This window comes from Catharus ustulatus, chromosome 10 (genome assembly GCF_009819885.2).
Source record: "Catharus ustulatus isolate bCatUst1 chromosome 10, bCatUst1.pri.v2, whole genome shotgun sequence".
In the NCBI taxonomy this organism is placed as follows: Eukaryota; Metazoa; Chordata; class Aves; order Passeriformes; family Turdidae; genus Catharus; species Catharus ustulatus.
Genome location: NC_046230.1, coordinates 22,532,947 through 22,552,112, shown reverse-complemented (window position 1 = coordinate 22,552,112; position 19,166 = coordinate 22,532,947). Strand labels below are relative to the sequence as shown.

Below are 19,166 nucleotides of genomic sequence, written 5' to 3'. Positions count from 1 at the left end.
CCGCGTGGAAAGCAGGCTGGAACCACAATCCAGGGATTTTATAGGGCTGGATTACCTGCCGGCGTTGCCTTCTTCCTTCCCTGTGAATCTCAGAGCTATTTTCTTTGAAAGCAAGCAGGTGATGCTGCAAGGATACTCATAGTTTAATGCAGCTTGATCACCCAAGATTATGGACACGGCCAAAACTAATAGGGTCAGCTAAAACAGAGCCAGGGGAGGCATTTGCTGGTAGGGGGAAAGGGCTGATGTGATTAAACTTGAAGCACGTCCACCCATGTGCAAGCCATGGAGTCCTGACTTCTTGGATTTTCCTTAAAGCATCCATTTCTCCTCAGGATTTTATTACTGCCTCCAGTGATGCTGTAATTGCACGTGTAGGGCAGCAGACCTCAAGTTTAATCTGCATTTCTCAGGGCCTAAGCTCTGAGCAGGCTGCCCATGTTTGCACAGAGCTCAGCTCAACAGGCATCCAGTCCTGGCTGCATTCTGTGGTTGCTGTTTTAATTCAAGTCATAATAAATAATAATGTCAGGTTGGAAATAAATCTTCTGCGCTTGGTCCATGAGTGATCCTTCAGCTTGGTGCATGGTGAAAGCCCCAACTGGGAAGGTTTGCTGCGTCCCATCCTGGGTCTGACTCTGCACCACCCCTTCTGGCCCTGGCTCAGCTCAGTGTTCACTCAGAGCATTGGCACAGTGCAGATAATTTCACCTTTTCTCTCATTCTGAGGTTGATCACTAACATTAAAGACACTGCATGGGTTTGTTCATTCAGATCTCTCTGATCTGCATCATCTGGAGTGACCTAGTGCATCATTTCTTCATTTCTCAGTTACCTTAGCTTTATTAGGAAGCACAAACTCCTGGACAGTAATTATTCAGGCAGAGCATAGCTGCTGAATAGCATTTTCACAGGCAGCCAGTAACGACTGAAATATTGCTTTCTATATGAACTGAAAGAATCAGGACAAATATCTCATGCTGTTTATATTTTACAATTAAGAAATCTTCATTATTGCTGTAAATCTTCATTATCATGGCACAGTAACAATGAAACAGCAAAACTGTAAAGTAGTGCAGTTAGCCCAGATACAGCTGATACCACTTTGCTTTTCAGTGTTGTATATTCTTAGACCAATGCTCCATGCCAGTCCCTGCAGCCAAAAATACATCAAGAGCCTAAAAAAAGTAAAATAGAAACATCACTTCAAAATTATTTCAAACAACATATTTCCTTTTTTTTTTTCCTTTATACAGAGCCACAAAGAGAATGGGAAAGATTAAAACTCACCAAAAGCATTGCTTAATTCCTCACCAAGGTGCAAGTAAATAAAACGTGCCACGGTAAGTTCAAATCGCAAAGAGTTTTCAAGAGGGGAAGGTTAATCATTTCTGTCAAACGTTGGAAATGTTAAATGGTTTTTAAATCAAAAATATAGGCACCACCAGTGACTCAAGCTGTGCTTTAGACATGTTTGGGGTGATTTTTTTCCAGCAGTCAGTGCTTGTCTCTCACATACCTTCTGTTTGTCTGAGATGAAATCGGGAGGCAATAAATGGAGCACTTGCTGGAGGAACCAGGTACTTTGAGCAGCAGAGCTATTTGTTCAGAAGGTACAAATTCAGGCTATTTGGAGAGCCACAGTCCTTGGAATGGAGAGCCCTGCAGTGCAAGTCGGGGGTGCTGGACCCCTCCAACACCCTCCAAGTGCCCACCACAGCCCCCAGAGATCCTCAACCCATGGGAGAGATGGGGCATGGTGGAAAACAAGGATTCAGAGTCACCACAGTCCCCCCATCAGCAGCATTCATATTTCATCCTAATGGCTAAAATGACTTACTTAAATGAGGCCAGATTATAGGGCCAACCTAATTCACTTAGGCTGATGTAAATCCAGGTATCTGTTACAGCATCACATGTTGGGGCTCACCGCAGAGCAAGGGCTGCTGATAACCCCCACAGCCCCAAGGATGCAGGAAAGCAGATTCCTCCCAGCCAGAGCCAGTCCAAGCCCCACTGAAGTCGGTACAAGCTCCTTCAGCTCCAGTGGGTTTGGGATAAGGCCCACAGTGAGCTCTGAGCCAGCTCTGCTGCCAAAACGCAAAATCCTTTTCCATTGGCTTTGCCAGTTTGGTGTTAATACATGTGTGAAGGAGCTTGGGGCGGGGGGGAAGTTTTTGAGGGTTTGTTTTTTTTAAACTGAGGAATGATTTCACCCTTGCCAGCATGTGGACTTTGTGCAAAAGAGCAGGAGAGGAGGCAGGAGATCATTTTCCTGAAGCCATCAGCTCCCGGCTGCAGCATCCCAGCAGAGGGTGGAGTGTCCATCACAGGGACCCCTGGGTCCCTAAATCCAGCTTAACCCCCTCTGTGTGCTGCAGAAGGGCAAGTCTGGAGCCATGCATGGGCATCAGCACAGAGTCCTGCTCACCACACCCAGCTGGAACAAAAAGAGGCCTGATAAAACATGGAATGTGGGAGAGAAATATCCCTTGGACACTGGTGAGCCTCCCATCCCAGTGTAACAGGACCTGCTGCAAGCTGGTATCATTTTTATCCCATTTTCCCTATAAAACAACACTGCCCTCAGCAATCCTTCAGCTTTTCTGCCGCTCAGCTCTTTCCCCACTGCCTAGTTTTATGTTGCACATGTCCCACACAAGATGCTGTTGCCCCTTTGGCTTTCCAGGGGAAGGGCTCTGCCTTCCTGTGGCTTTCAGAGCATGTAGCCCGGCAGGTCTCAGAATTAAACTGGGGCTCTTCCAGGCTGCCTCAGTATAAACAGTTTCAGTAGGGCACATGTTATACGGTAAGATCATCCGAAACCAAACATTTTCCCACTGCACACAATAAACATCCATAATAAATTACATTATACAAAATATATTTATGGCTAATTTTTTAATTTAAACCACCTGGGAAATTTTTGTTAGGCTGGTTGATATGAAGGTCTCAGTATTCTGGTAATCTAATGATATCTAATAGACAAAATAGTATGATGTTACAGCAGTCTCAAAGCTTTCATTTTCTGTATCCCTCTCAGAGATCAAACTGGCAGAACCCATATTTTTTGAAATTTTATACATAATTGGTGATGCAATTGCCAAAAATAACCTATTCATAGAAGTCTTGCTCTTCTGGTTTCTAACTTACTGTAATCACGGAGCAGAGGAGCGCACTGCTTTGCAATGGAATATGGGTTTGGGTCAGGGAGCAAGGGCTACGATTGTGTGGCAGTTTCCATTCTGTGGATTATTTTACAGGCAATTTAAATTTAGTTTGGAGTTTAAACAGGGCTAAAATGTAGTGCACCCATTCAGACATATAAGCAATTCTTCAGAAGAGAAATAAAGCTGTAACTTGTGTGTATTTCTTTTCTGAACCAAAGTTTTGATCCAATATAAGATTTTGCTAAACAAAAGCTATCGGTGTCAAAGGAGACAAGAGTGCTTCTGTTGCATAAATTAAGCCCAGAACTGTAATCCTTTCACCATAAAACTTTCATGCTCATCACAGATCAGCCAAGATTTCCAGAAAGACTCAATACCATCACAGATCTCTCTCTAGTCAGTACAAATCCCAGCTCAAGCCGTGCTGTGGATCTGCAACGAGGGCTGGCGGCTTGGTAGTTGCTGGACTCATTTTAAAGTGCAGCCCATAGCTTTAGCTACTTCCTTGCCTCCTGTTGTTCCTGGGACTTGGAGGCCATGTGGTACATTTCAGCCTTAACTCTGAATTTCCTTTATTCAGAGATCAAACTCTGACATTCCCTCAAGGTAGTGGGGGTTATGTCGTTGCGTATATCCCAGTTTAAAAGATAATGCTTCGCTGAAACAGACCACAGCATTAAACCCTGAAATAAAACGAATTGTATTTCACTTCCCAACTCTTATTGCTGGATTAACTCGCATTTCTTTCTCTTTGTTACATATTTAGCACCAAATACAATATTCATTGCAGCTAGCTTCCCTCCTCCCACACGTATCCGTGGCTGCCCTTTCTTCCAGCAGCACTGGAGAAGGCAATGCCTCGGCATAGCCTGGAAATGCAAACAAAAGGGAGGGAACATAAAGTCAATGAGTGATCAGACAGGGTTTCTTTATACCCTGAGAATTGTGATTTTTTTCATTTAAAATGGCAGTGAAAAGAGACAAAGCCCTGGAGACAACAACATCCACTTTTCCTCAGCTTCTCCATCCCCTTCCCCACCTTGCTGTTTCTCTGCCAGCAAACACCTCCCTCCAGCAGCTCCTGCAGCAAGGGGGTCCTGGAGGTGCTTCCTGCTGCTTAGTGGTCTACATCATGATCTCTACTGGTCTTGTCTGGGTGTTAAGGGCTGCAGCAGTAACCTGTTGCAGGAACCCTCTGGGAATCCATCACAGAGCAGTGACCAAACCACTGCCCCCAGACTCTGTTCTGTGTCTCCAGACCTCAGCTCCTACATGCTGTTCCTCCTTCCCATCCCTAAAAAACCCATCCTTGCCTTTGCCCTCAGACCTGGGGATGGGGCACCTCTGAGGGTGCTGTGATCCAGGTAAGCACGGCTGAGGAAAACACTTTGAGCCAGATGTTGGTTCTGCTTGTCAGAGCTGAACCTGGGTTTTTTAATGACCATTTTACTTTTTAAGTGCATTCCTGTGATCCCAGCCTTGAGCTTATGTCTCCATATGAAACTGCACAGCTTTAACTGGGTGCACAGATTATAAAATCAGGAAGAGTGGTCTGTTCTGCTGCCCCTGTATAACACAGGCTACAGGAATTCCCTAAATTAATTCCTGTTTGGATTAGCTCATATCTTTTTAGAAAAACAGCCAACCTTAATTAAGACAAAGGAATTCCACTGATGTTGAAACCCACCCAGCTCTCAGTAAATAGTTTTAGTGGTTAAATACCTTCACTTAAAATATAAACTGCATTTCTAATCTGCATTTGTCCAGTTCTAGCTCTGTCAACTGAATAACATCACACTTGCATCTGCTAGTTTGAAAACCATTTGGGATTAAACCTCTTTTTGCTCTTCATAAACCACTTCTTGCCTAACTAAACTGAAATGATGTAAAACTGATTGTATTAAATTACAGCAAAAGAACACCAGCTTGCTCCAAAAATGACAGCAAACCTAGTTAAATTTTAAATAAACAAATATTATGAATTCTTGGTTGGAAACCTAAGTGTCTGAACAAGCCCTTCCAAAGCTAATGTACATTTGTTTAAAAAGCGGTTTACTGCAAAGCAAGGCTATTCTGTGGACAGGGTTTCATTAGCTGAGATTTATAAAACTCCATCTGCTTCCCCACTGCCCTTTCCTCATCCACCCTGGGCTGGAGCAACCAACACTTTCTGTCTTCCTCCACATACCTGTCCTGGCAGAAAATTCATCCCACTTTCTTCTTCAGTAACTCAGGCAGCTTTATCAGGGAGCTGTGCTCCCCAGGACAGGCAGAAATACTTTCTCTGTCCAACCCCCTTTACTTCCATGGGAAGGCAATAAATATTTTGCAGTGGATATTCCAACCATGGAAGCACACAATTAATGTATTTGGGAAGCATCCCAGGGAACAACAGCCAGGCTGCTGCATATCAGCGTTCCCTACATGTATCCAGAATGTTTCAGAGCCTTTGTGGGTGTACAGATATTGGTGTCAGGACTACAAGCACCCCAGGAACCTGTGCATACCACAATACCCCTCTAAACTATACAGTGTACATGTATTAGTTACAATTACAAATATCAAATTGATTTACCTGCTTTCCTCTCTCTCTGTGTGCACGCACAGACATAGGTATTATGCACATAAATAAATATATCTCCGTGGCATAAGCAGAAAAGTATGTTCTGAACACACATGTGTGCACACATCTCCACAAGCACAGCCACATCCACACTTAAATAAGTAGGTGAATAGGTGAATATGAACACTAATAGCCATTTATGGCAAACAACAATGAAAGCTGTCCCTGGAGCCCGCCTAGGGTACAGCAGCCAAAATGATTGAGTATGTACAGGGCACTGCTGCAGCAATGGCACTCACTTGGGCCTCCTTTTAGAAATGATTAATATTTAACCGACTTGGTGAACCTGGCTTTGGTTTTAGTTATGATTAGATAACAGGGTGCACAGAGCTGTCCCGCTGAGGACGTGGCGGGATGCGCGAGCAGCTGCCACTCGTGCTTTGCGAGAAGACAGACAGAAAGTGAGAAGGGGAGAGAGGGAGAGATAGGAGACAGCAAAAAACAAAACAAAAAAAAAACCAAAAGTGCTCAGCTCCGTTCGTGTTTGTTTGGAAAGAAAAGGGGGAAAAGCAGCCTGAGAGGCCGGTGTAATAAGATGCTGTAGCTTTCATGAAAGAGGTGAAATAATTTTAAACACAGACACACAATGAGTTTATTTATTTAGAAAGTTGTTAAATAGAGTCTGGGAATTCAAATATTCAATGTTGACATTGTACAGAGCTGGCAGGGAGCCAGCCCCAGCTCTCCAGAGGGACCCAATGGCCACGGCGCCCAGGCCCTCGCCCCTCCCAGCCCACTAACTAGGTAAAAGCCATTAGTTATACCCACAAGCAATATCTGAATCCCAGTCAAATAATGTTGCCTCAGCCAGCCAACTTCAAAGGCGTGTAAGTGTGTTTGGCTTTTTAGTGCTGGAACTGCAGCAATATGTCACACTTTTGAAAGAGTTTTGTAAACAGTTCCTTCCCCTTTGTAGAAACATTTCTTAAGTTTCTTGTACCCCATGTAAACAGCGTTAATTAACAAGGGTTACATTTTTCATTTACAAGCAGGGCTGTATTAATAACGAGCTCGCCTTTCGGACCGTCCTTTTCCTTTGTGTCCTTTCTGTGGCCGGCACCTCGGTCGGCCCGGGGTGGCCGGGGAGCAGCCAGGAGAGCTCAGCCCTGGGCTCAGCCCCGGGCCCAAAGCTGCTCCCAAAATCAGGGGTGGATGTTGGCCCTGAGTAAGAGAGAAGGATAGAAAGTGGGGAGAGGGGAAGAAAGGGAAGGAAGGGAAAAAAGGGAGGAGAAAAAAGAAGAGAAGAGAAGAGAAAAGAAGAGAAAAGAGAGAAGAGAAGAGAAGAGAAGAGAAGAGAAGAGAAGAGAAGAGAAGAGAAGAGAAGAGAAGAGAAGAGAAGAGAAGAGAAGAGAAGAGAAGAGAAGAGAAGAGAAGAGAAGAGAAGAGAAGAGAAGAGAAGAGAAGAGAAGAGAAGAGAAGAGAAGAGAAGAGAAGAGAAGAAAAAAGAAAAGAAAAGAAAAGAAAAGAAAAGAAAAGAAAAGAAAAGAAAAGAAAAGAAAAGAAAAGAAAAGAAAAGAAAAGAAAAGAAAAGAAAAGAAAAGAAAAGAAAAGAAAAGAAAAGAAAAGAAAAGAAAAGAAAAGAAAAGAAAAGAAAAGAAAAGAAAAGAAAAAAGGAGAGAGCAGAGGAGGAGAGAAGCAATGAAGGAAGGGCAGAATGAGGGAGCGAAAAGCCACACGCGCGCTCTCTGCCCTGAAAAGGGTTAATGAAGCGCCTGGTGAAAATATGCCCGGCATATAATGGGACTGTCTGGGCCGTCCCCGCAGCCCCCCGTGCCCGCGCCCGCCGCGCAGGAGCCGCCCGGGGACAGCGCCGGGGATGCGGCCGGGCCGAACCGAGCCCAGCCCGGTACCGGGGCGGTGCCGACCCGCGGCAACAGCGGTGGCGGGGCCAGGCCGGGCGGGGCGGGGTGCGAGGGACAGACGGACAGACGGACAGAGGGACAGACAGACAGACGGACAGCGCTGCCGCCCCCTCGCCGTGCCCGGGGCATCGGCACCCGGTGCCCGCGGCGGTGCCGGAGCCCGGAGGCGGAGGCGATGGTAAAAGCGATGGCAAATAAACAGCCCCGCCGAGAGGGCCGGCAGCCGGGACACGGCAAACATCTCCCTGCTCGAAAACAAATTCCCGGACAGTCTTAAACAGGCAAATAAACTTGCCGGCTCTGTTTTTCAATCAAGCCTTTTAAGTACTAGACTGAGGCAAATTACAGGCGCAGGAAAACCTGCTGAAACTTAGGAAAGTGCTATTTTACTATCTCAGATGGTTAGAGGGATCTGGATCTACCTTGACTGCACTAAATTGCCTGTAAAAAAGTGGTGATAAAGTGTAAAAGTAACAAGTGCCTCCTTATTCACGTGTGTTCCCCTAATCTGATCACCTTCTGTCTCTTTATGAGGCTACTGGGTGGCTGGGGCTACCCCGGGCCGGCTGCGGGGCTGCGGCGGCCCGTGCTGGGGCGGGGGTTATTCGGGGATACGGTTTCACCAGGCGGGCACGAACCCACCCGAGTGGAAAAGCAGCAGCCCCGGGGCCCGGGGCCTGTCCCGGAGCGGGGATGCCCGGGCAGGTGCAGCCCCCCCCGGGCCCGCTCCCCGCACCGCTCCCCGCTCCTCACCGCCCGAGAGCACGGCGGCCACACCGACTTCAGCGTGTGTTTGTCCTTATTTTTACAGCTGGACATTTGAAAAATTCGCTGGTTATTCCCCGCGTGGCTCTTTCGGCTTCTTCAGAATTATTTTTCTATTTGTTTTTTTAAAGAGGGGGGGTAAAGCCTCAAAATTATTTTTTTAGTGATTCTACGCTGAGGTCAAGAAAACACCCTTCAGGTATTCTCCCTTAATTAGGAGGGGAAAGCTTCCCTGGTTATTGGCGACAGCCAGGCAATCGGGGCGATTTTTTTGTTTCACGCATAAAGCAGTGAAAGTGAAATAGTACGAGAAACGCGCTTTATCCCGATCTGTATCTTTTTTTCACGTAAAAGAGTGAAGGCTGCAAAATATTTTCCTATTCCTAACTCAGACAGAAAGAACTCAAAAGCTAAAACCTTTTTCTCTCGAACGACTAAATTAAAGGGGTCGCCTCCAGCCCTCCTTCCACTTGCCATGAAACTGAGACGCTCTTCGGGGGGGGAAAGAAGCAGCTTTTCGGAATACAAAAGAAGAAATAAATCCCGGGTTTTTAAATATGATTTCCTTTATGAGTCGATTGTAACCGAAGGATTATTTAATGCAACACATCTGTCTAGGAGGTGAAAGTGCTGCTGCTGCTGCTGCTGCTGCAAGACGCGCAAAGTTTGCAGTCGATCGGATCTCGCCCGCAGAGCTGGAGCCGGAGCAGGAGCAGCAGCAGGAGCCCTGCACCGCTGCGCAGCGAGCAAAGCAAGGGAGAGGCGAGGAAACCTGATGGATTTTGTCGGGGATGGGAGATTTTTTTCCCCGTAATTAGCTCCAAAGCAAGGATGGCAACCTTTGAGTTTCAAAAATATATTTGTTTTCAAATTGAGGGTGCTGGACTACCCACTTTAAGATCACCTAATCAAACGCAGGTTGCTGCTGTTGTTCAGGTTCACAGAAAAAACTGATGATGATCCAGAGACATCTTTCACTTCCCCTTTTCCACGCTTCTCTATTTTTCCCCCTTCACAAATAAAGAGTAAATAAGCATCTGCTTTTTACGTCACGCAACTTATGCAACATTTCATCCGACTTTTTTTCTCCTGCCCAATTTTTTTCAGTCGAGAATGAGTTGCCTTCGCCATGGATATCAAATGAAACTTGCCCAGATGTGTCAGAGAAAATAAAGACATCAGTTGCTTTCAAAATAGGACGCGAAGTTTTGTTGTCGAATCCCTCATTTAAAAAAAAAAATGAAAGAATTAAAAAAAAATAAAAAGGAGCCCAAACACTGCAGCAGTTAAAAGCAGAGATCCCTATCATAAAGGAGAAACAGATGGGGTGAGCGTAAGACAAATAATTAAGTAAGTCGGGCTTTGCGTGTGGACGGCCGAGCCCTCGCCTCGCGGAACATAGACCTTCGGGCGGCCAAACTGTATAAAAAACTGCTGGAAAAGCGCCTGAAATTACAACATTTACATCAACTTTTAGCGGGTGACTCCAGCGGGCTGGGAAGCGCTCGGCGCTGCCCGGCGGCCCCGCCGTCCCCTGCCGGGGCATCCCGGCCCCGCCGAGCGGCCCCGCCCGCCCCGCGCTGCCCCGCACGCTCCGCTCCGCTCCGGCTCCGCTTCTCCTCGGGAGCCGCTTTTGGGCACCAGCCCTGGCAGGCTCCGGGGGTGCCCGCTTGCTCCGCACCGGCTACCTGAGCCCGGGGCTGGCCGCCTCCCCCGCGGAGCCGCCGCTGCCCCTCGGCGCTCAGCGCTCCCCCCGCGCACCCCCGGCCCTGCGACAGCGCACAGCGCCCACTATAGGGCCCGGAGCCTCTCGCACCCCCCCTTCCCCGACCCCCCCCCACTCCAGCCCCCGGCGGCGGCAGCAACTTCCAGCGCTCGCCACTGAACTTTTCCTCAACTCCTTCCCCACCTCCCGCCGGCCGCCCGCAGCCCCCGGCCCCGCTCCGGCCGCAGCACCCCCCGTCCCGATCCGCGCCGCCGCCCGCCGAGCCGGGCCGGGCCGAGCCGAGCCGGGCCGGGCCGGGAGGCTGCGAGGGGATGCTGCAGGTTGCCTGCGAGCTCCGCGCCGCACCAGACATGTCTATGCAACATGGCAGAGAGGGAGGGTGAAAAGCCAAGAGAAAGGGGTATTGCACCTACTTGCGGCCAGCTTCCTCGCCCTGCCCTTGGATCGCATGCTGCCAGTCCCGCGGCCGATGCTGGCGTGGGCTTGGGGTGGGGGGGGGGCTTTTTTTTTTTTTCCTCCCGGAGCTTTTCCTCCTTTTTCGCTCCCCCTCTCCCTCTCTCCTCTCCCTCTCCCGCACACACACTCTCCCTTTCTCTCAATCCCGGCTCGCTATCTCTCCAGCATTGTCAGTTTGGACACCTTCGCACATGCGCACGGGCGGCTCCCCCCCGCTCTTCAACATTTCAGCGCCGCCAAAAAAAAGTTTGCAGCGATCCATCACCGCCGGTGGGGACCCTGACAGCCGGCACCGGGGCCGGGACGGGCCGGGACGAGGCGCGCAGCCGCCGCCGGGCTCCGCCGCTCCGCCGCCTGCGCACCCGGGAGGGGTTACAGCGGGGGAGACCCGCGCTCCCGCGGGGCAAGGGCTGGGGGGGACAAGCGACACCTTTTTTTTTTTTTCCCTGCTCTTTTTTTTTTTTTTTTTTTTTTTTTAATAGGATATTGATACTGTTCTGGAGTCTTTGCAACGTTTAAATAGTTTATTCTCACCCGGCAGCAATTACCGTAGATCTTTCCGCATATATAGGCAGAGAGATATAATTTGATTACATGTTTTATTATGTATGCGTGCCGTGAAATCGTACACTTTGCCGGCGCGCACACTTTTTCGCCACCTTGAACTCGGCACAGCCACCACCAGTTGGGCAGAAAAAAGGCGTTTTAAAAACAGTAACACCGAACGCTCTAATCTGTTTTAATTACAGGGTTTGCCAATCAAAGAGGGAGCGCGCAGAAATTGGGAACTCCTTTAGGGGATGGCTGTGTCCGAGGTATGAATCAATCCAAACTACGTATAGATTTTCCCCTGGTACAACCTCCTTGCATTAAACAGTTTTGTTCAATACCTTCCATGCGCTATTTATGTTCCCATTAATATCTGTTGCAAATCCTGCCAGACACCATAAAAGAAAATTACAATCTTTCAGACTCGGGGCTGCGCCAGTACATACACCCTGCTCAACTTTTTGTTTTAATAAAATCCTCAGCATCTCCCCTTCCCCCTTCAATCCCACCTCCCACCCCCCGGCTGCCGCTGCTGCGGACCGGGGCCGCCCGTGGAGCCCCCCGCCCCCTCCGCACCCCACCGGTGACAGCCCCGCGCGTGGGGCGGGGGCTCCGCGGATCCCACGCTGATGCCCCAAACGCCCGGCAGACAGGCGCAAGCACTTGAACCCGCACTGCGGAGCCGTCCTTGATGCCAATCGTTCTTTTTAATTTGCAACTTGGATTTTTTTTTTTTTTTTAAGGACATGCAGCTTCTCTTTGCCCGCTCCGCATCCCCCCGCAGCCGGGCAGGGGAGCACCTAATGCCCCCCGAGCAGAAGGGGCAGAAAGGGCAGAAGGGGCAGAAGGGGCAGAAGGGCCTCCCCCAATCCCCTGCACCCATGGGGGTGCCCTGTCCGGGCTGTCCCGGGAGGAGGCAGGGCCGGGACAGCCGGGGAGCGGCACAGGCTGTGCGGGGGATGCGCGGGGGATGCCCGGACCTGTGGCCGGGGCTGCTCTCGGGGTCCTGGCACTGCCCGACCCCCGACCTCGCTTGCAAACAGCGCCTTTCCTTGCGGGGCTGCACCGAGATTGTCCCCAGATCACCCCACACACACCCCCCAACCTGCGGAGCCGGCTCACTTGGGAAAAATGAAAACGGCCGTGAACTTTGCAGAACTCCCCCCGCGTCCCGCGCCCCCGGTTTGAGCGGAGACCCCGGCAGAGCCGCCGCCGGGCCAGGGATGCGCGTCCTTGCCGGGACCCGCTCACACCGGGTGGCCGAGCTCCGTGCGGGGCCCGGGGGGCACAGATGCGGGTTTCCCGGGCGGGCAGCCCTGACCCCGGCCGTGCCCGCCTGTCACCGCCACCTGCCCGCCGTCCCAGCGGCCCCGGGAGCCCGGCAGGTGTCGCGCCGCCCGCCCGGGGCTCCGGCCGCCCCCCGCCGCCCCCCGCCGCCCGCCCGGCATCGCCCGCTCGGCCCCGCCGGGTTCGCCCCCTTCCCCGAAAAGTCCCGGGCAGCCCCCCGGGAATTCCGTTTCGTTCGTGCGGGGAAACGTCCGCTCCCTCCTGGGTGGGAAGCGACTGGCGGCGGGGATGCGGGGTGGCTTTCCACGAGCAGAAAAAGAGATTAAAATTTGGGAGCATATTTTTCCGTAGAGAGGGGTGGAAATAAATATATTTCTAATACAAAGGCACCCCCTCATACACAGGTTTCAGTGCTTTCCCCGTAACAGGAAATTTTCTCTTCCTTACATTATAATTGAACAAGCCCCGCAGTCTACTTGGAGAAAAGTTGGAATTCTTTATCGAGGTATTTGTTGTGCTATTGTCTTTGTGCAGTGAACTTTACATCGTGTTATTCAATCTCAATCTATATTCTCCTAGCTACCAGTAAGATTAATTTAATCATTGTAATGCAATTATTAATACTGTTTACCCAACGCTTGATTTCAGGTTTGCTGGTAAGAAATTAAGTTTCTTGCTGGGTGACCGAAAAGCTATGCAGGGATTTCCAGCCCACGTCGAAATAAAACAGTCCTCTTTATTTAGTCTCAGAACTCCAGCTTTCAGCCACGGGCTCAATTAGCCAAAATGGAAACAATTTTCATTCATTGCAATAACTCACTGTTCTGCTGATCACTTTCAAAATATACACTTTATTATTATATGCTGACCTCGGTGCCGCGAAGTGGCAAGGCTAGAAAGAGGCAGAGGGATCTCTCCAGCCCCCTTGGGCTGTAATTATTAGAAATTAATTGGGTTCAGGACCCTGGGTAGCATGGGTAAATTAATAGCTTGTCTGGTTGTTTAAATCCGAATTCTCAGTCCACAGGAGAGCAGAGGAGGGAGGCTCTCCCTCCCCAAACCCGCCCCGGGAGAGCGCGGCAGGGCTGGGGCAGCGCGGAGCCGCCGGCTGATTTCCCTCCTTCTTTTCACCAACGCATTGTTTTCGGGGAGCTATTTAGGGGTTAAAAATCAAAAATAAAGATCCTGTATACTTGGAGCTGTCGTGCGGGAGTAAAAGTGAAAAGGGAGCCTTAGGCAAAAGGAAATTACTGCAAGCCCGCGTGACCTTTCCGAGAGGTAATCAATCAAGTGATCAACAGGGATATTTATCATTGCTAGATGGGGCTACTTTACAAATGCACAGGAGGGGGGGCGGGGGGATACACACACACACAAAAGTTTGGATAAACCCGATAAGTCTGAAGACAAATACGGAGACTTTAATCACTGGGAAGATTGCACATTTTCTTTTCTGAGCTCTCAAAAGGGAAGGAAAGGAGAAAACCTCTGCAAAGTTTCCCAGCAGAAAATGCCTCCTGTTCTAGGTGGTCACATGGAAGTTGTCCACTTTGCTTTGCAGTCCTGGGAAAGGCTGGGAACGACAGATGTGATTTTAAAAAAAAAAAAAAAAAGGCTCCAAATACAAGGGAAAATAATAGCTAGAGATTGAAGCTTTGATAACTGGGCTCGGTGTTTGTTTTTATGTAATGTGTTTTTATTTGCTGGCTTGAAACTCGGAACTGTGGAGCTCAGCCCTGCCTGCCTCTAGTCCCCGAAACGGTTAACTCCGAAAACAAAACAAAAAAAAAAAAGCCCACCCCATGCCCCCTACTATATGAAATCAGCGATCTGGTTCAATTAAACTTGCTCTCCGTAGCATAAAGCATCCACCACAATACAGGCAATGAAACCCAACAATAAAAGCCCATGCATTTTCTGCACAGTTTCCTTCTCCCTTGTAAAACATACCGTCGTGTAAGCACCAGACATTTAATTTTGCTTCCTATAACTTACCGGATTCCTTAACAAACCTACTCCAACCACTTTTTTTTTTTTTTTTTTATTCTCTCCCCCTTTTCTTTATTTCTCCCTGCTCTGCGCTGCGCTCCACGGATACCCCTGCACAAAGCCTCGCTGTCTGCGCCCTGCGCTGCTGCCTCTAAACGAGTTCAGAGCCCCTCGGGAGCGCTGCCCGAGCTGCGCCTGCGGAGAGATCCGCGGAGAGATCCGCGGGGAGCGGCTGAGCGCGGAGCGGCCGCGGGGACTCTGCGCAGCCCTGCGCGCTCCCGCAGCGCCCTGCGCGCCCCTACCCGGGCTCACCCGGCCCCTGCGCTCTCCCGCAGCGCCCTGCGCGCCCCTGCCCGGGCTCACCCGGCCCCTGCGCGCTCCCGCAGCGCCCTGCGCGCCCCTGTGCGGGCTCACCCGGCCCCTGCGCGCTCCCGCAGCGCCCTGCGCGCCTCACCGCGGTCTGCGGCGCCCCCTCGCGGTCGCGGAGCGGCACTGCGGGTGCGCACCCCGCGCTGGGGAGAAGGGAGAAAATCCTCCCAAAAATCGGGTTTGGATGGGACGCGGGTTTAGGGTCCTGCCGGGAAGGTTTGCGGCAGGCCAGGAATGAAGTTGTCCCTGGTGGAAGCGCCGCTGAAAACACGCGGGCGCGAAGAATGAAATGCATTCATAGGGGAGACACGCGCAGAGCAGCGGCGAGCCCTGCACAGCACTCCCCGAGAAAATGCTTCCCTGTGAAAATGGTGCAGGGTGCCAACTATGAAGCGGGTCTCGTTTCTGCCTGTAGGAAGGACCTGGATTTCCACAACACTGAGACAGAAAGAAAAACAGAGGAAAATGAATAGGCCAGAGGCAAGATTGAAAGAGAGGCGTGGAGTCCACTGTGGTAAATGGGGACATCAGAGATCAGAACCTGATTTTGTGCTTCCTCGCAGATTTCCTGTGTTTCTTGGGTATTTGTTGCATTCCTCCACTCCTCACCTGAAATGGACAGAGCTTTCCCCAAACCCAAAAGCTGGAGGTCTCTGTTTTAAGGCACAGCAGGGTTGTTTGCCTCTGAGCTCAATCCCACTAGAAGAGGATGCAGAACCATCCCTGAACATGAAATAGGACTCACATATTATCTAACTGCAGCCAAAAATTTGTGCTTTACCCCTGTACCAAAGAGAGGTGCAATCAATGTCCCCAACTCAAGCTCTTTTCCAAAAATGTCCATTATTTCTTAAAGGAGCGTCAGTGGAGAAAGTAATTGGAAAAATTAAAGAGTAGGAGGGGGAAAGTAATTACAGGCCACTAGAGAAAAACAAACATGTTCTGAATGCAGACAAAACATTGAACAGAGGGGAATTAATAGTACAACAAATCAAAAGGGAAAAATGTCAGCAAAGATCAGCAGAAAGTGAACATCCTATTTAAAGCAAAAATAGAAACAATCAGAATCACAGCAAAACACAGAAGGGGGAAGAAATTTGAAAAGCAACCTAAAATCAAAATAAAGCAGTGAAACAAATTTTACTCATTACACAGCAATAGTTAAAGCTGATGTATGAATATTTTCAAAAACTGAAGTCCCACCATGAAGGTGTGTCAGCATGGGAGAGAAAACCTCAGCTGATTAGACACAAGAGTTTTGTGATTTATACCCACTGGTTCCCATTCTGCAAAGTGAACTGGGCAAGGCTGGAAAATCCCTGCAGAGGACAAAAGGGGATTTTCCAGTATGTCCCATAACCTTCCCCTTCCTCCTTGGCCTCCCAGTGATTTTCCAGAAGGAAGGAGATGGGGACTGGTGAGATCTGGGCTTTGAGGAGCTGTTGTGGCCAAAGCAAAGAACAACAGGAGCTGTTTAGCTCTAGTAAGTCACTGAAACATTCTGGCAAAGCATTTCTTTGGTTGAAGCCACATTCTGAAACAGGCCATGAAGGCTTGGGAACATTTGGATATTAAGCTGTTTAAAGATAATATGACAAAATGTAAGGAATAAAATTGTAATGGGATGATGGCAGACAGGCTTCCAGAGGTGGTAGTGCTGAAATAAATGGAATTTTGCAATGAAGAAATGAAATCCTCTCTTTGTGTGCTGACAACTGTGTAATGACCAAGGACTGTCATCACAAACGTGGGGTTCCCCTTTTTTAGGGCTTTATCTGCTTTCACTCACGGTGTAACTTCCAGGCAGGAATGGGCTGCTTGCTGCTTGTCTTTAAAGGAGCCACAAAGGCAGGTTAACACATCAGCCTTTATAAAATCCACAGCCCCATTTTTCCCCTTAAAGCATAAGGAACACATTCATATTTCACTCTCATTTCTCTCCAGCACAAAAGCACGGGGTCAGAATTAATGAGCAAAGTATTTGTGTGACGTTTTATATTGTATTGGCATTTATATAGTGCTTTTCACAGGCTCCATGTCAAAACCCTTTACAGGGCAATAAATCATATACCTTTCCTGATGAAATTGTATGTAGGCAATTGGGCACCTATCCTGCCCTCAGCAATGTCCCACGTGCGAGACACGGGGAGTGTGATGAAACCTGCACAAGTGGGTCTGGAAAAAAAATGGATGTAGGTCAAACCTTCCCCCCTTAATATCCTGCAACACTTTAAAAAGTCTTTAGAGCCCACTTGAACAGCCACAGGAAAGACCTAACCTTAACATGACAAAGCTTCTATTACAGTCTGAATTACTCAACATGCAAATCGAATTGTGGGTCTTACACTTAACCCCAGTTTTTTTTGCCTCTGAATTTAAACAAGATGTCCATTTACATGGAAAATAAGGATTTTTTTCCAATTGAATTAATTTCTAAAAATAGTGTCCGTTCTCAAGGCTGAAGCCATGTGCCGAATTTTGGTTGTTGGCTCTCTGAAAGCATTCACAATTGTCCCTCCTGCGATGTGACAATGCATCTCTGCCCTGCTGGCGTTTCCCTTCTTATTTGCAGTTTTTCAGATAACGAAGAGTAATGAAGTTCTGAGAACTGTATGCCCGATTAGACCGACTCTTTTACACGTTTATTTGCATTCCTGCCGTGTTTCCAAAGCCACTTCGGGGTAAGAAAGAAAAAAAAAAAATGGAAAGTCGTTTAAAGTGTTTTGGGGGTTGGGAAGCAGGAGCCGGAGCTCTGCTCCGCTGTCTGGGGGAATCACAGCGCTCTGCCCACTGCAGGGATTTTGGAGTCCATTGGTGCCAAGGGAAGCTTTGTGGAGAGTCCTTCCTGGCAGATCGAAGCCCCTCCCTCTCAACCCAACCCCCGAGACAGCACAAAGGCTCAAAGCAAATGGAAAATCTTTGCAGTAGCTCAACACCATTCGAAAATCACTTTTCCACCTCCGCTATCTGTAGCACATGAAAACTGATAACATTCTGCACACACTGGCTGACAGTTCAAATGCATTAGAACCAACATAGTTATGATTTATTAGCCGGAAGAGCTGTTAGAATAACTTATAAATGTGAAAGAATTAAAAAAAAAGTGCCGCTCTTCACCAAACAGACATTTAGATTACTTAATCTAAAATCAAAGTAATCCAGAAGTAGAACAAAAGGTAAAAGCACATTGCCAGCTCCATTAACTGCCGTGGGCTGTGTTAGAAGTGGAGGGTTCCTGCATCTCTGCAGAGGTGATTAATGTCCTGTGAGACCTGAGCACTCGCTGTGCAGATGCACAGCCCAGGAATGAACCAACCTCGCCTCTGCTTTCTTTGAGGTTTGTGTCAGGAGCTCTGCAAGGAGCTCAAATTCACACACTGTTGTTGTGCTCTGATGGCAACAGAGCCTAATTTTATCCCTTGTTCCTATCTGGGTACACAACTTATTTAGCAGTTTAAAGAATGATCTGTAAATAACACACATGCACTGAGATGGATGACAAGGATAATTAAAATGGTCTTTTCAGTGAGAGACACTACCAGCACCAGTAGTTAAAGCTGGAGTTCAAGAGTAACCAACACATTAAAGCCTGAAATTTCTATTCTTTCTGGCAGTAATACATCTGAAGATTAAATGAGACAAAATGTTTGTTACAACAAACGGACTTAGCATTCAGGATTATGCTCCCAGTCAATGTTTATTATGCTTTTGGTCCTATATATTCTAAAGGTCTCAATTTCCTACTTCCATAATATTTTGATCAGTTTTGTTTTAACTGGGAGTCTTTTACTTTTCACTTTCAAAATTACTGCTTCTTCTTCAAACTTCTAGCAGGTTATGGTATCTGGAATGAGTATTAAGGAAAAGGAAACAAGCTAAAATAAATTACTATCTAATCTAACCCATCTGACGACTTCTAAGGTACTCATTATTGTGGTATCAAAGTACTGGATCTCTGATAGCATGTGATCTTTGATCTTAAATTGGACCTCCAATAACATTTTTAATTAAACATCTTATTTGATGCCTGCTGGAGCTAAAATGCAAATAGAGTCACATAAAGAATGAAAGTTAAGAGAGCAAGGAACAGAAAGCGATGGGTGGTTATAGTGTGGTTATTGTACCAAAACAAAGAACCCCATCCTCCAGACCCTGTGGAACTCAAACAATCAGCCTCAAGGTTCAAAGACTGAGAAGAAACTACCTAGAAATGAAAAATGCTTTCAATTTATTAAAATTATTAGAGAATAAAACAGTTTGTCAGAAGTGAATTTGAGGTACTCACAAGAATCACTTAGAAAAATCGTAGGTTTTTTTTTTTTCTTTTACCTTCCTTTGCCCTCCAGCACCCAGCAAATATTCCATTCTGT

The 19,166-nt window shown here is 48.2% G+C and overlaps 1 protein-coding gene across 4 annotated transcripts in view; it reads right to left on the bottom strand.

Moving 5' to 3' along the window:
* The window catches only part of MECOM (MDS1 and EVI1 complex locus), a 329,403-nt gene extending 318,679 nt beyond the window's left edge, over positions 1–10,724 (bottom strand). For all 4 annotated transcript variants that reach the window (XM_033069196.1, XM_033069199.1, XM_033069197.1 and 1 more), the window contains exon 1: positions 10,560–10,724. In XM_033069196.1, the coding sequence (XP_032925087.1) occupies positions 10,560–10,596 (37 nt within the window). In that variant the 5' untranslated portion in view covers positions 10,597–10,724. The remainder of the gene's footprint in view (positions 1–10,559) is intronic.
* Between the last annotated feature and the right edge of the window lie 8,442 nt (positions 10,725–19,166).